The 17,070-nt window shown below is 42.3% G+C and overlaps 1 protein-coding gene across 3 annotated transcripts in view; it reads left to right on the forward strand.

The window, feature by feature from the left end:
- Positions 1-17,070, forward strand: part of TPPP (tubulin polymerization promoting protein) — a 104,863-nt gene that overhangs the window by 76,557 nt on the left and 11,236 nt on the right. For 2 of the 3 annotated variants that reach the window (XM_074830168.1, XM_074830159.1), the window contains exon 3: positions 3,173-3,326. In XM_074830168.1, the coding sequence (XP_074686269.1) occupies positions 3,173-3,326 (154 nt within the window). Of the gene's footprint in view, positions 1-3,172; positions 3,327-5,420; positions 5,579-17,070 lie in introns of all 3 variants that reach the window. The other variant, XR_012623919.1, reaches the window with a different exon arrangement.

Here is a 17,070-nt window from a genome sequence, read left to right on the forward strand (position 1 = left end):
TATGCTGAAGCTTTGCAGTGATTGCCAATGCCATCTTTTTCTACATAAGAGTTAAAACAAAATGAAGTCCTGACCTCTTGAGCTAGTTAAAAGTTCTTGGACATATTGCATCAGAAGAGGGATGCTAATCCTATTAATGAGAATCCTGGACAAATTCCAAGTAGTTAGTTGCAGTTTATTCCGTGTGTCTTTCTGATTAATGAAATATTGAATTGTATTCTTCATTTCCACTGTCGTGATGATCTTTTACTAGCTAATTCCATGAGATACTCCAGCATACGCTTTACCTAAAGCAGACAAGTAGTTGCAAGCAGCAAAGTTTGGTCAAAAAACAAGTAAAGTTTATTTCTGGCTAAAATAGAGAGTGTGAGGAATGTAGGGATTTGCTACATGTTGGGCTGTGCTGAAAATAAAGGATACTAGTAATGAATGGTATGTAAAGGATTGCATTAGTGTTGAATTTTGTTGTGAATAACCAATTTCTCCTTACTTTAAAAGCCTGGGATAAAATTTCATTTTGTGTTTGTTTAATTGAAATAGGATTCACTTCCTAACTGTTAATGTCTAAAACTGCGAAATCTCACTTACCCCTTTCATTAGTGGAGGCCCCCTACAACTGAGGGGGATTTGACCTCTGAAGGTGTCCAAGAGAAGATCAAAGATAAATTGATCATAGAGAGATTAATTGCTCTTTGAAGTGGCTCTTTACGGTGCCTAAATTAAAATTAGATTTCTATGCATAGTTTTTCTAGCCTGAGATTTCTGTTACCAGTGCCCAATTTCTCTGTCCTTGCATCTATTGTTTATTTCTGTATAAACAGCTGTCACTGTTGGAAGGACTGGTCTATGTTTTGTGATGTGGGGATTTTTGGTTTTTGGCTTTGTTTTTCTCTCATTTGCTTGAAATGCTCTCTAAATTGGCATAAAAAGAAATGCTTAAGCAGTGAACAAAACTCATGTAGTAGCATGTTTCCCAGTAACATGGACTCTCAAATATTTCTTTGACTTTGAGGGTTTCATAATGTTGTAAGCAACTGAAAACATCTGCTATTAAAGATGGTACTATTTAAAGTTACATCTGCGTAAGTATCAGAACATCTTTTTGAAATTTTTTTTATTTGACCTGTTATATTTTAGCTGAAAACATATGGCTAAATTTTGGTGTATAAATTCTTGTTCTATAGATCAGGGAATCTGTAATCTAATAATACAGGAAAAGGTATGTTTTGTGTGTGATAGAATTAATAGAAAATATTTTTTTTTTCTTTTAAATGGTGAGTAATCTCACTAATGCTGTGGCCCCCTACCTGAATTTTAAAATGAGAAGCACTAAAAATAGTTCTGTATTAGGGAAAAGAAAGGAACAGTGTGTACTCCACTACATTACCTTAGAATCACAGAATCATCTAGGTTGGAAAAGACCTTGAAGATCATCTAGTCCAACCATTAACCTGACACTGACAGTTCCCAACTACACCATATCCCTCAGTGCTATGTCAACCCAACTCTTAAACACCTCCAGGGATGGGGACTCCACCACCTCCCTGGGCAGCCCATTCCAATGCCTAACAACCCGTTCTGTAAAGAAACACTTCCTAATATCCAGTCTAAACCTTTCCTGGTGCAACTTGAGGCCATTCCCTCTTGTCCTATCGCTTGTTACTTGGTTAGACTCATCCCCAGCTCTCTGCAACCTCCTTTCAGGTAGTTGTAGAGGGCGATGAGGTCTCCCCTCAGCCTCCTCTTCTCCAAACTAAACAACCCCAGTTCCCTCAGCCGCTCCTCGTACGACATGTGCTCCAGACCCTTCACCAGCTTTGTTGCCCTTCTCTGGACACGCTCGAGTAATTCAATGTCCTTTTTGTAGTGAGGGGCCCAAAACTGAACACAGGAACCGAGGTGCAGCCTCACCAGTGCCGAGTACAGGGGTAAGATCACTTCCCTGTCCCTGCTGGCCACACTGTTGCTGATACAAGCCAGGATGCCATTGGCCTTCTTGGCCACCTGGGCACACTGCTGGCTCCTGTTCAGCCAGCTGTCAATCAACACCCCCAGGTCCCTCTCTGACTGGCAGCTCTCCAGCCACTCCTCCCCAAGCCTGTAGCGCTGCTGGGGGTTGTTGTGGCCCAAGTGCAGCACCCGGCATTTGGCCTTATTGAAACTCATACAGTTGGCCTGAGCCCATTGCTTCAGCCTGTCCAGATCTCTGGATTTTAAAATGCTAGAAAACAGACTTGCATTAATCCCCTTTTGGTTAGCACATCTCTGTAGTGAATGCTGAGTTTCTTAGTATGAGTTTTATCATTTGAACCGTTTTGGCTTGATGGGTGTAAAAGATCTCAAGGAATGACTGTATAAAAAGTGTGAATTTCCCACTCTACCTGTCAGATTTTGCACTGTACACTGCAATAGCAAAATCTTCTCCACTAGAAGTAAACCTAAGCAAGTAATCTACTAGTGTGGAAATATGGACTTCCTATTAGTGAAAACAACAGCAAGTCTTCATCTCTGAATTTCTGGGGGGTTTATGAGTTTATCAGACTGCTATATTGTGTTTTCCATGAACCTGTGAATGTTTTACAAAGGTGATGGCCTAAGAAGGAAAACAGGTACTGAATTTAAATGCGTCACTTCAAAATTTGACAGTCTTTAATAGAAGAGGAATGTCAAACTTTTAAATGCTTTTCAATAGTTTGCTTTGCAGAACAGCATTATTTTTAATTTGCTTGTGAATACATGAATAGTGACCTATGAATATGTCATAACCTTATTCAAAGAGGGGTAAAAATAATTAAATAACAAAAGTCAGCTAAGGTGCTTCAGTTCTTGTCTTTTATGCATGCAGTCTTTTCAAGTGATCAACCAAATGAGACTGTATTTGATTTGATGAGCTGCAGGCATTCTGACAGCAGGGCAGGTCCCTTTAATTCCTCTTTATTTCTGAATGTTCATCAAGAGAAGTTTCTAAAGTGCTATCCTACTGATGTACATAAAAAAGCAAGTGATGTTGCTGGGATATGTTTTATTTGACACCATAAATGGGCTGCATGGGTCTTCCTGTTCTTTTGTGGTTTTCTGTTGTTCACTGTGGTAAACTGAAACCATTCTGCTATTCTTGGAATGCTTGTTGTGCTCTCTTGTAATTTCTTTCAATTTCTGTGTGTTTTGACAGGGGAAAATCTTCCAGAACTATCACTTTTGAGCAGTTTAAGGAAGCTCTTCAAGAACTCTCCAAGAAGCGATTTAAAGACAAGAGTGATGAGGAAGCAGTTCAAGAAATATATAAACTAATTGAAGGAAAAGCCCCGATTATATCTGGAGTAACGGTATGTTACTGATTTAATGAATGGATTGTTCTAGTTGTACTTTGATCTACTGCGGTGTTGTATTCACCTGCTTCCCATTACAATCTACAAATCCAAGCAGCATGCCTCTGTGGGCCTGAAGGCAACAGCTGTGCTGAGCTGAGTGGGAGCAAAGATTATGCAACAGTCAAGTACTGCACTACTGTGTATTCTTGCGTGGCAGTGTCATTGCTTCTGCTAGGAATTGTAGTATCACCCAGCAGCATGGTCAGGAAAATTCAAGGCGAGCTCTTGTGTGTAGTTAGAACATAGAAATGGTCATGACGAGTGGTGTATCCAAATCAAAAAGAGTAGAAGGGAATTAAATTTAGAACCTCATTAAACAGTTCTAAGATTGTGTTGTGTGAAATACCAAAACGACTAAAGCGAAGACATCCTAAAATACATTAATAGACAATGTGGATCCCAGAACACTGGAAATCTGGGAATAATTATCATGTGGTCTGATCTTTGTTTTTTGTTTGTTCCAAGTCTGCCAGAATGCTAATGTCCTTTCTTTTTCTTTTTTTTTTCTTTTTAAAATATTGGTATTAAGTTTTATATATGAAAAGAAAGTTATAAAACCTAGTGTACATAAGTTTGGTTGTCTTTTAAATGCTCAGATCAGGCAAGATTTTACACTCTAGTTTAGGAGATACTGGAATGTTTACCAGCAACTTGAATACTCCTGTCAATTTACTTCATTGCTTAAAATTTGCGATCCTCCTGAATTTTGGCTGTAGAGCTGTGGATGAAAGTCTCATTGAAAATAATCTTTCCAGAAGTTGTTTTTGCACGAATGAATAGTGGAAATGTCAAGTGGAGATTTTGACTTGTACAATTTGTCAGATTTTTACAAGATTTTGTTTTGTTACTCTTGTACCCTTATTTGAAACAAGTGGTAGTTTTGATACAGACTTAAAATAATGAACGTTTGTTTTTGTCCTTCACTCATTTTAGTTTGAATACCTTGTTCAGCTGTCCAGAGATGATCCCTTTGTATTGTGCACATTCTTCTAGGCCTCATTTTCAGTATTTCAGCAGTCAGATACTGAAATGATCAATGCCTGCTAATTGGGGAACAGCCTGTTTCTGTGTGGATGACAGGGTGATGAGAGAACTTTGCAGATGCAGGGTAGTATCCTGTAGGTGCTGCAGAGGTATCCGAATGTGCCAGGGAGAGAGGAATGGAGGAGGAATATGAGCCCACAGTGTGAGGCTTGCCTGTACTCCTATTGTATGTGCAGTCCTGGGGAGGGTTGGAGAAGTGGTGAAGAAATAGTGGGAGAGCAGGGGGGGATTACAATATTCTCTCCTGCTTGCTGGCAAAGTAAGGAGCAGGAGGCAGAGTTTAGAAGGAGGGAGATTGCAGGCTGTGAGTGTGTGTGTGTGTGTGTGTGTGAAAACCCCAAATATTATGTTTGTTTTATCATGCTAATTTAGTTCCTGGGTAATAAAAATGAACCAAACACTTGGTTATTAAAGGCATTAAAATTATTAAATACATGGCCACTGTCCACCCAGCAATCTGGGAATGCAGATATGAAATCTATATGCAAGCATTCTAATGCTTTGTTTACTTTGGGAAGTCTATGTCCTGGAAGTGTTAAGTTGGACTGCTTTCTATATGGTTAGACAGAGTTACATGCAGCTTTTCTTAAACTGTTCTAGGGTAACTCAGTCATGCCATGTAGTATGTCCCCTGCTCTGTATAGCTCTGCTGTAGGTCATGTAGATTTAGTTCAGGTTTCAGTCAGAAAACTTTAGTGTGACTGCTGATACATTTATCTAAACATATTAAGGAGTGAGTTAAAAGCATGATTAAGTGAGGCTTGTGGATAAGTATACTTCAGCAGCATTTGGAGATTTTTGTGTCTTCTTATGTTTTATGCTCTCTGTTTGGGTGGGGGAAGGGGAGGCAGGGCAATATGTCTGTACTGAATGGCAGCCTGGGGAAACCACAGCTTCAACAGGATGGTTGGAAAGTTTACTTTCACATCAGACAATGAGGATTTTAGTGTATGCTGTAATAGAAGATTTTTTTTCTGTTTCTGTTTATTTTTTCTTCTCCTTCAGAATGTGGTAGAATTACAAAAATCCCTGCTTGTGGTTGATGTGGTTGAGAAGGCTCAGCAGCCAGACATTGAAACTGAGTGAAATTTTGGGCTGCTTTCTAATCTGCAACGGAAGGTGTATGGTTGGCTTGGTCACACAGGAAGAAAAACAACAGGCAAGTGATAGGGGTTAATTAAGCCATGGCTTTATTAGCTCATACGATAGTGATCTGGCAATAGAATATACAGTGCAGGTCGTATATCTTTGACAGTTTACAATCAGACATGTAAACGAAGTCTAGGGCCTTTTAGTTGCCCTCACTCCTACACAAAGGCTACAAGAGCAAGACTGAGGTTTGTTCTTTTGCTTTACCAAAAGCTGTGTGCTGTAATTATGTGAATGCATTTCTACACCTCCTGTGGATATAAATGCTTGGTCATTGATGGCTCTTGAACTGAAATCGATTGAACCTCTGTATATTCAACAGGGTCACTGACATAGCAATGTAGAATAATTTCAATTGGAAGGGACCTGGGATGACCTCATTCAACCTTCTGCTCACAGGAGGACCAACTTCAAAGCTAGATCATGTTGCTCGGGGCCTAGTCCAGTCAAATTTGCTGTGAGGGTGGTGTGGGTGGCAGGGCAGTACAGCAGTGACAGTACTTTAAAAGCTAGGTGATGGGTGCTCAGGGTGATGGTGCTGTGGGCAGGATTGTATTCTCACAAAAAGGGACCTGTTAGGGAAAGAGCAAGGAACCCAGAGCACAGCAGATGAGACATAGCAGTTGTTGCAGCAAGAGTGCAAAGGCTCAGAAATTGCACTCAAGACTATGTGGGTCTGTTTGATGACTCTACAATAGTGGTCTCAACATGCTTCAGGACATACTGTCCAGCACATGGACATCTATTATGAGGTAGTAGTAGTCCACAGGACTACCCTCTGGAGCCAAGGACTCTGATGTGCTCATGGAAGAACCCTTTATCTAGGTCCTGTGCTGCAGAGTGCTCCTACCTCTCCCCAGAGGTTAGGACAGTGGTGGCCTGTCTGCTACTGAGGGCTACTGAGCAGGGATGGAATAAATCTAATGAAACAGAGCAAGAGTGTCTTTGCAAACTAGGCTTGCTAATCTACTGAGGAGAGTGTTAAACTGGGTGTGGAAGGTTACCATAACCTGAAGAGAAAAGGTCATAAGGGGCAGAGCATATATGTCTAGGTGACAAGCTTGTCAAGAGAGGCTCTCACCCTTCTCTAAATGCAGCAGTATTTGGTGCCCATTTCAAATGCCTGTACACAAAAGCACATAGCATGGGAAACAAGCAGGACATATTAGTTGCAGAGCTATGACCCCACTGAGATTATGGAGGTGTGGTGGGATGGCTCTCCTGACTGGAGTGCTGCAAGGGATGGATAGAGGATCTCCAGGAAATACAGTGGGGAAGATGAGGAAGAGAGATTGTGATCTATGTAAAGGCTTCTCTTGACTGCATCTAGCTTTGCCTTGGGGCAGGTGATGAGCAAGTAGAGACCTTGCAGGTAAGGAGCAGAGTACAGACCAGCACAGATGATGTTGCAGAAGGCATCTACTACAGACCTACTGGTCAAGAAGAGGAGATAGACAAAGCCTTCTTTAGGCAGTTGGAAAAAAACTCGCAATCCCCAGGCATTGGTACTCATGGCTGAGATTAATCAAGCTAAAATGACTGGAAGTAAGCAATCCATAAGATTTCTAAAATGACTTAAATTTTTTTTCTTCATGTAAACGATCAGTGATTCAATGAGATACTCTGGACCTGTTACAATCAAAAGGAAGAAGTGGTTAGAGATGCAAGAGCTGAGACAGCCTTGGCTGCAGCAACCAGGTGACTGTAAAGTTTAAGGTCGTGAGAGGAGGGAGCAAGGTGAACAACAGAATTACAAACCTGGACTTCAGAAGGGCAGATCTTGGCCTGTTCAGTTCCCCACAGGAAACTGCCCTGGAGGGCAGAGGGGCCCAGGAGAGCTGGTTGATCTTCAAGACAGCTTCCTCAGAGCACAAGAATGGTCCATTCCCATGTGCAGGAAGTCAAGCAAGCATGGCAACAGGCCCGCATGGATAAACATGGAGCTTCTGACTGAGCTCGAACTCAAAAAGGAAGTAGACAGGAGGTGGAAGCAGGGAGAGAGGTATGTGGGAGGAATATAGCCCATGCATGAAGGAACAGAGGAAACCCAAAGTGCCCCTGGAGTTGAGATTAATGATGGAGGTGAAGGACAACATGAGAGGTTTCTGTAAGTACACTGGTAGCGAAAGTGTTGGCCGACTGCCAGGTGTGGCAGGGGACCTAGTGACAAGGGACACGGAAAAGGCAGAGATACTCAGTGCCTTTTTTTCCCTCCCTTTTCAATAGGTAGGGCTTGCCCTCAGGGTTCCCAGGTCCCTGAACCTGCTAGCAGTCTGTGGGCATGAAGCAGTACCCAGAGACTGAGTTAAGAATCACTTGAGCCAATGACACATACACGAGTCCATGGGACGAGGTAGGATGTGTCCAAGGGTGCTGAAGGAGCTGGGCAATCTCGTTGCAAAGCTGCTCCCTATCATCCTCAAAAGGCACGGGAGCTGGGGGAGGTTCCCAATGACTGGAAGAAGGCAAACATCACAGGTGTCCTCAAGAAGGGCAAGAAGGAGGATCTAGGTAAGTACAGGCCAGGCAGCATAACCTCAGTCCCTGTGGAGGTTGTGAAGCAAATCCTCTTGGAAGCCCTTTCTCAACACACAAAGGACAAGAAGGTGATTTGGAGCAGCCAGCGTGGATTTGCCAAGGGTAAGTCAAATCTGATGGACCTCATTGGTTTCTATGATGAAATGACTGGCACTGTGGGCAAAGGGGTATAGTATACCTTGATTATGGCAAGGCTATGGCCCTGGTCGCTTCATCACCAGATTGGTGAGGTATGGGCTGGACAGTGGGCTGACAGTCTAGGAAGCAGCTGTGGAGGTCGTGGTGGGCACCCAGTTGGACGTGAGTCCACAGCAGTCCTTGCAGCGAGTGAGTTGTGGTAGGCAGGAAGGGTAGGCGCATCCAGAGCTGCATGAGTAAATGTGTAGGCAGCAGGTCTGGGGAAGTGATCTTGCTGTTTGTGGTGGTTTGACCTTGGCTAAATGCCAGGTACCCACCAAGTCGCTCTATCACTTCCCCCTCCCTTCCCCCTTTTTTCTTAACAGGGCAAAGAGGGGAAAGAAAATAAGATAGGAAAAAAGCCAACCCTTGTGGGTAAAACAAAAGCAGTTTTAATATAAGCAAAACGAAGCAAAGGTCCGCGTGCAGAAGCAATAAGAAAACAGATTTATTCTCTACTTCCCATTAACAGGCGATGTCGGGCCTTCTCAGGAAGCAGGGCTCTGATACACGTAGTGGTTGCCTCGGAGGACCAAGGGTGACCCCACCCCCTTCCTCCTTTTTCCCAGCTTTATACTGAGCAGACGTCATATGGTATGGAATATCCCTTTGGTCAGTTCGGGTCAGCTGTCCTGGTTGTGTCCCCTCCCAAGATCTTGCCCGCCCCGTCCCACTGTGGGGGGAAAATGTTGGAAAGAGCCTTGGTGCTGTGTAAGCACTACTCAGCAGTAGCCACAACACCAGTGTGCTGTCAACACCCTGCCAGCTCCCGACATAAAACACAGCACCATGAGGGCTGCTCTAGGGGAGAACCAATTGCGGCTCAGCCAGACCCAGTACACCGTTCTGTTTGGTGCTTGTGAGACTGTATCAGGAGTGCTGTGCCCAGTCTGGGGCTCCCCTGTGCAAGAAAGAGACTGAGACACTAGAACAAGCCCAGTGCAGTGCCACCAAGATGGTTAGGGGGCTGGTTACAGTATACCATGACTGTGGCAGGGAAAGAAAATGTTCTTTGGTCTAGCTCTGGCTGGTCTACTAGTTGGATGAGAAGTTTTAGGTGCTATATATAGTTAGGACTTGCAGTGTTAAAACACCCAAGTGGTGTTACTGGAAACCACTCCTCTGAAAGTCATCACCCTGATTAATTAAAATGGTGTTAACTACTTTCTGGCTTTATTGAAGTGGACTTGCTTATCACTTTCTTTTGTGTGTGTGTGTCTGTGTGCACACTAAACTACAGAAGCATGAACGAAATCCAGACTTTTCTTTGAAGCTTGATTTCTGTTCCTGACTTTTTGCAGGTTTTTTGAATGCATATGCATGTATTGCTGTGAATTAAAAATAAGAAGGCCTTTTGGTGTGGAGTCTTGGTATAATCCCTCCAAAAGGAAAAGCTTTCCCTTTTTTCCATTTCATAGTCAGTTTTAGGTTCTCTTTCGTTACAAAGGTTCTGGATGTTACTGGGAAATAAATAATTTTTAAAATCTTGCTAAGAATGCTAACAGCATTGGTGCTGATTCCGAAGGCTCCCAGAACATTTTAAATACATAAACAAATCTCTATGGCAACGTTTTCTAGGAAGAAATGCTGTTAGATACTAGAGTTTCATGGTTGAAGGAGCAAATACAGAGAGGCATCCAGTTTCTGTGAGGAATTGGGGAAGGATGATGACAGTTGACAGAGTGTATCCAGGAAGACCATGGCTAAAACGTTCACCCTTCTGGTAAGGAGTAATACTAGCACCTTAGCTACTGCCTATCACTAGCATTTTCAGCAGTGCAAGCCCTCCCAGCGCACTGCTGCTTTTCTACACAGAAGTATCGTTACTGAGCTACTGGTTCCTCTGAATAGCAGCATCGTATCCTGAATAGCCAGCACCACTTTTTTTGCAGGTCTCCCATCAGAGTGTTAATATCACTGATTTAATTTATCACTTGAGAAAAGATGATTGTTTAAAAAAACAAAGACAACAAAAGAACCAAACGGGTGGGAGGGAGTAATGCTCACAGTCTGCCATTTTGTTAGGTAATGTTTGCCTCCAGTACTTCCTTTGATCCACTGGTTGCTAAAAAGACACAATACCTAAGGTAGGAAGGGAATGTTTCTGTACTATCTGTACGTTAGTAATTCAGGCAGAAACCCCCAGAAAACCTGACTGCAGTGTTTTGCATTAAGCCAGTAAGTTTCTGCTTAAGCTGTGGAACAGCATTAAACCAAAGCTGAATCTTTGTCAGGGATGGTAAGAGTGGAAAATATCTTCAGGCAAATTGTTTCAGTGGAGATGGGAGTTCATTGTAAAACCCATGCACTTCACGTCTGTTTTGAATGTATGATATTCCTGATGTCCAGTAGCTTTTCATGCTGCATTTACTTTCCAGTAATTGGTTGTGGAGATCCTTTTTGGGAATGGTGCCATGTTCTGTGCAAAGCCACAGGGTGCACAGCTAACGAGAGCTTGCCACGCGCTGTGCTAGCTGCAGAAATGGGAGCAGCGCAGCTCCAACTGTGTGGTGCTGCACTGCTCTGGTTGTCCAGCCTGTTGCATTGTGCCAGGTGAATGCTCTTGGCATTAGCTTGGTGTTTTAAACTGTGTGCTTCGTAAAAAGGATGGCAATGAGTGCTGACAGAAAATGAAGAACATGCATGACCTTATCAGCACTGAATCGTCTTTCTTCGTCTTTGTCTCAAATTTGTTCTGGATGGAAGAGTCCTGAAAGTGTGGGGAATCTTTTTAGTCTTACGCTATTACCCTATTTTCATGATTGTAGCACAGGCTTTGTAAGATGCTTCGAAGCCTTTGACACCAAAGTTGAGTTAGAGGTCCTGTTGAATCCATAAAATTCATGCTGACTTAACTGTACTGATGCAGTTTCTCTGCTGCAAACAGGCCAAGCCAGTGCAACAGCATGGCTTTCAGTGGATGTCTTTTTCTTCAGCATATTGCTATATTCTTCTGCAGTTATATTGATGGAATGTATGTTCTTGATTTCTGTACTCTCATTTCCTTTTTACTGTAGTTCCTTTCAATTTCATAAGAATTGGTAGTACATTTCTGAAACTTATTCTAATTCTCGAAACTGGTGAGATGGAATGTCTGTTTGCTCTGTTCACTGCTTTGATTCACAGGATCATCTAGATTGGAAAAGACCTTGGAGATCATCCAGTCCAACCATTAACCTAACACTGACCATTCCCAACTACACCATATCCCTCAGCGCTATGTCAGCCTGACTCTTAAACACCTCCAGGGATGGGGACTCCACCACTGCCCTGGGCAGCCCATTCCAACGTCTAACAACCCGTTCTGTAAAGAAATACTTCCTAATATCTAGTCTAAACCTTCCCTGGTGCAATTTGAGGCCATTACCTCTTGTCCTATCACTTATTACTCGGTTAAAGAAGCTCATCCCCAGCTCTCTGCAGCCTCCTTTCAGGTAGTTGTAGAGGGTGATGTTTCATCTGTTGTCATGAGGTAGAAGGCAAAATCTGCCTGAGTTTGCAGAGGTGTCTTTCATAAGAAAGGAGGAGGGAGGCATGTGGCACTGTTGCTAAGGGCTTCAGGCTTTAAAAAGACTCTACAGCTTTCACTTCCTATCTTTGGTATGCGGGCGGTTTCAGACAGACAGAAGTTGGAACATGGATAATTTGTAATTTGGATGAGATGTTGGATTTTTTGTTTTGTTTTTTACACTGGGTGTAGTCAGACATTGGAACAAGTTTCCCTGAGAGGCTGTGGAACCTCTGTGTTCTGGACTTGACTGGAGAAGTTTCTGTGCAAGCTCATTTGAGCCTTGCTGTGAGCAGGTGTTTATGCCAGGTAAGGACTCATATGCAAAGGTTCCTTCAAACCTAAATTGTTCTGTTACTTTATGTTTTTAAGTATTGATAATCTCCAGTGATAGAGAATCCCCAGTCTCTCTAGGTAAGCTGTTTCAGTGCTTGACCACCCACAGTGGTGAAGAATTCCCATGTGTCTAGTTGGAACTTCCCACCTTCTAAATTGTGTCCATTATCTTTTGTTTTGTTTTGTGATTTTTTGGGGCTTTTTTTGTTTTGGTTGTGGGTTTTTTTGCTATGTACTTCTGAACTAGCTCTATTTCTCATATAACCCCTCTATTGACTACAGGAATAAGATTTGCCTCCCCTGGTTTTATTTTCTTTTGAGTCACCTTCTCCTTGTATGTCACATGCTCCAAGTTCCTTGCTGTCTTAGTAGCACTTCTCTGTAAACGCTGACAAATGGAGAAAAAAAATGAATTGCTAATAAAAAATGCATCATCACTTTAAATTAGCAGTTCTACTGGTCTAAATAAAATTTCTTTTTATTTCCCTGAGTCTGTGGCCTGTTCTGATATTCTCAGTGAAGTTTTGGTGTGAAAGGAGTTTCAGTTGAAAGAAGCAGGAGGCATACATACCTTTCCTGACTCATCTGAGATGTTTCCATGAACTTGGAGGTCATGTGGCCACATTTTTGGTTGGAAGCTGACAATGAAGGAGCAATAGCCATTTTAAAATTTTTTTTTTTAATATTAGAGGGAGCACAATGGTGCAGCAAAATATCGGTAAAATTACAAGGTTGGTGAATGAGCAGGTCTTTTGTGAGTGACCTCCTCTTTCAATAGAGGCAAAGACACTGAAATTATAGCTGCTGTCTTGTGTTAATAGAAATAACTGGGTGAAGGAAAGAATGGTGAGTCTTGGAGAACAGAAGTCGTGACGTTTTTGGAAAGTACCTTTGGTTGATTCATTTGGTGTTCCAAACTGTGTTTATACACTGATTATATTGGATTCTGTTGTGCTAAGTAACTTTTCTCTTAAAGAGAAAGTTTTTTTAAAAAACTAAAAAAAATAAAAGTTCATGTGCATCTTCTGTGATATGCAAACTTTGTGGTTAACTCTATGTGCAAATAAGAGTAGGAAAATAGAGGCTTCTGTGGGCTCACAGAAAGGAAAGGAGGAGGTTGGCTCCAAGTAATTTATTGCCTTTAGAAAAATGTAACTAGAGAGATTATATAACATACTCTAGATAGTAAACAGTTCGAACACAATTGCTATGTAACATGATAGAATCACAACAAACCACAGACAAAATAGGTTTGTTGTGAAAAAGAAGGGAGAGTGTTGACTTGCTAAGATGGAAATTGTCCTCATCCAGCCCATTTTGGTGTTCACTGTATTTCTTCCTACATTTTTCCCCACTGATGAGGGATGGTCAGCTCCCCACACACCCCTCTTTTTTTATTTGGCCCCCAATGCCCATGTGTAATTAGTAATGAACAGCTGGGTTGCACAGAAGAATGAGCTCCCGGCTGCTCTTTCAATTGTTTTTGCCCTTTGCTCAATTGCCAGTTTAGTCTCTGTAGTTGGTTTTGTTATTCATAAACAGAAACACCATTTTGATAAAACCCAAGTTGGGTGCATAAAGGCAGTTCACTAAAAATAAGACATCGGCTCAAAGAAGATGAGCTTTATGAATAAACTTGTCACCTTAGGACACTGAAGGTGATGGAACAGCTAATCCTAGAAATCATTTCCAGGCGCGTGAAGGACAAGAAAGTCATCAGGAGTAGTCAGCATGTCTTTACCAAGGGAAATTCATGCTTGACCAACTTGATAAACTTCTACAATGAAGTGACTGGCCTGGTAGATGAGGGAAGAGCAGTGGATAGTATCTATCTGGGCTTCAGTAAGGCCTTTGACATAGTCTCCCATAAGAGTCTCGTAGCCCCTCAAGTTGTTGCTGTAGGGGCTGGATGAGCAGACAGTGAGGTGGATTGAAAACTGGCTGAATGACCGAGCCCTGAGGGTGTTGATTAGTGGTGCAAAGTCAAGTTGGAGACCAGTAACTAGCAGTGTACCTCAAAGGGGGCATATTCAGTCCAGTCCTGTTTAGCATTTTCATTAGTGATCTGCACAATGGGGCAGAGTGTACTCTCAGCAAGTTTTCTGACGACACAAAGTTGGGTGGAGTGGCTGATAGGTCACCCAGATGCCGCCATCCAGAGGGACCTTGACAGGCTGGAGAAATGGGCCAACAGGGACGTTGGGAAGTCCGTCGAGGAGAAGTGGAAAGTCCTACACCTGGCAAGGAACAACCTTGCACACCAGTATATTCGGGGGGGCACCCAGCTGGAAAGCAGCTTGGCAGCAAAGGACCTGGGGGTCCTGGTGGACACCAAGTTGAACACGAGACAGTGATGTGCCCTTGTGGCAAAGAAGGCTACGGCTATCCTGGGCTGCACTAGGCAAAGTATTGCCAAGTGGACTGAGGGAGGTGATCCTTCCTCTCTGTTCAGCACTGGTGAGGTCACATCTGGAGTGCTATGTTCAATTCCAGGCTCTGCAGTAGAAGACTGATATGGAGCTACTGGAGAGAGTCCAGTGAAAAGCCATGAAGATGACTAAGGGTCTGGAGCATCTCTGCTATTAAAAGAGGCTGAGAGAGCTGGGACTGTTTAGCCTGGAGAAGAGAAGGCCCGAGGGGGAATCTCATCCATGTATATAAATACCTGAAGGGATGGTGCAAAGAGGATGGTGCCAGGCTCTTTTCAGTACTGCCCTGTGATAGGACAAAAGGCAGTGGGCACAAACTGAAACATCGGAGGTTTCTGGAAACACCTTTTCACTATGAAGGTGACCAGGCACTGTCACAGGTTACCCAGGGAGGTGTCTCCATCGTTGGAGATATTCAAAAGCCATCTGGACATGATCCTGAGCAACTGGCTCTAGGTGAGGGGGTGGGAGTTTGGAGCAGATGACCTCCAGAGGCCTCTTCCAGCCTCGGCCCTTCTATGATTTTGTGATATATAGTACCACTAGCTGCTTCTGGTTGAGGAGTCCAAGCCAGACGTGAAGTCCTTGTATATTCTACTCTGTTTTACAAAGGCTTTTTTGAAAGAAAGCACCTTAGCAGGATGCTTAGATTGCACCTGGCCCTTCTGTGTAATGTTCACACAACCTTAAAGAGGATGTAATATTTTCTTTGTAATGGATATGCATTCATCATAGGAAACATAAAAGGAGAAGAAGTGGGGTGTTCTGCATAGCCTTATGGTGGCATCTCATTATCTGTGATCTTTTATATGGGTGAATCAGTTCAGGGAGTGAGAGCTTATTGTACAAGGAATTAAAATTGTTTGAATTTTGTACTGTTGGAAACAAAGCGAATCTCCCATTTCATAGAAATTGTGCCAGCTAGTAACCAACAGGGATTTCCAGCTGTCACATGTGGGAAGGGGTGCACCAGTGACTTCACGTGCAACTTAGGAAAAGACTGCAGTTCTTACTCAGTCAAAAACAGTTGGAAGAAAGCATGTTTGCCTTGCAGCTACTGCCTTAATGTTCGTTTCACATATTGTGACTCCTGGGATGCAGAAAGACTTCTGATACATCCTGGGCTGAAAGAACACAGGATGTGGGATCACTGTTGTTCTTGCTCTGCAGTGGTGATGTTCATTGTGCTGGGGCTTTAGGTTTTGTTTAACTGTTTTTCAGGACAAAAAAATTGTATTTTTTAATCTGTAGTATTAATTTACCTTTACTTAGAATGTTGTTGTTTCTTTCTCCCTGCACATACACATATCAACTTTCAATTAATAGATATGAAAGCCAAAGATCTGAACAATTGTCCCAAGTTGTCTGCTAAATAAGTGTGATGGTTTGTTTTTTTTTCTTTTTGAGATATATCAAAGGGGTGCTAAACCATACACCTGTTTTTTTCTGTGTTTCAACCATTTGCTCTATTGCTGTTGCACTGGGAACACACTTGACTCTAGCATTTGAAGTATGAATTATAAAAGAATGTTTTCATGTTAGTCCTAGCACAAGTCTTCACTGGAGGACGTAACAATGTTATGAGACACTAGAAGGAAGTAGTGGATGTGAAATCTGTAGACAGATGACTAGTAAATTCCAAATGGAGAAGTATCAAGGGAAAGTAGTGGGGGAAGACAAACAAACAAACAAAACCCAAAAACCCCTCTCAGTGCTAAGTGAAGGTAAAATCAAAGTCTCTAGTAAGCTGATTCTCATTTGCATGTACCTATTTTCTGATAGATTTCATTCACTCACACTCTCATGGTCAAGCATGAAGATGTGTGTGCCAAATTGGTCACATTTTGGCACACACATCGCATCCCCTCTGTGTGTGGGACACAGAGGACAACAGATACTCACTACTGAGACATCACTATGTCTCCTGGGTTCTTCATGATTGGCAAAGACAAACTAGTTTTCGCTTAAATGTTTCATGACCTTTAAGAATCAATAGTTTTACAGACTGGTCCTTCGTTCAGTCTCCATAAATTGTAGGCCAAGCTGTTGCCCATTCTCTGTTTTCCATGTTGTTTTGAAATGTGTCACTGTTTCCCCAGCAGACTAACAGGAAAAGGAAAGGCTTCTGTGGCACGCTTCAACCTTGTTGCTATCGTCTTGTTAGGATGCACCTTTTTTTTCCTGATAAGTCATCTGTGTTGTGGTCTTACCAGAGTGCAGAATGTCTTGATATAAACAACACATACCTCAAGTTTACCACTGGGAAGGATGTCCTGGGAGTAGTTTCCTGAGAACGCCCCTTGTTATTAACATAGGCCATTCTATTAATCCTCATTTTACTATTTCTTCTTGTGTGTTAATATATGTGTATTTCCTTTCATATTGTAATTCATATTCATACTTCATACATTCATACTCATACAAGTCTTAGTATGTCTGTTATAATTATGTTACTGTACCAAAATTCATATTTATTATTATTGTAATTTGGGTATTGAGGCAAATTTCATACTGTCAT

This window comes from Strix aluco, chromosome 1, assembly GCF_031877795.1.
Source record: "Strix aluco isolate bStrAlu1 chromosome 1, bStrAlu1.hap1, whole genome shotgun sequence".
Taxonomy (NCBI): Eukaryota; Metazoa; Chordata; class Aves; order Strigiformes; family Strigidae; genus Strix; species Strix aluco.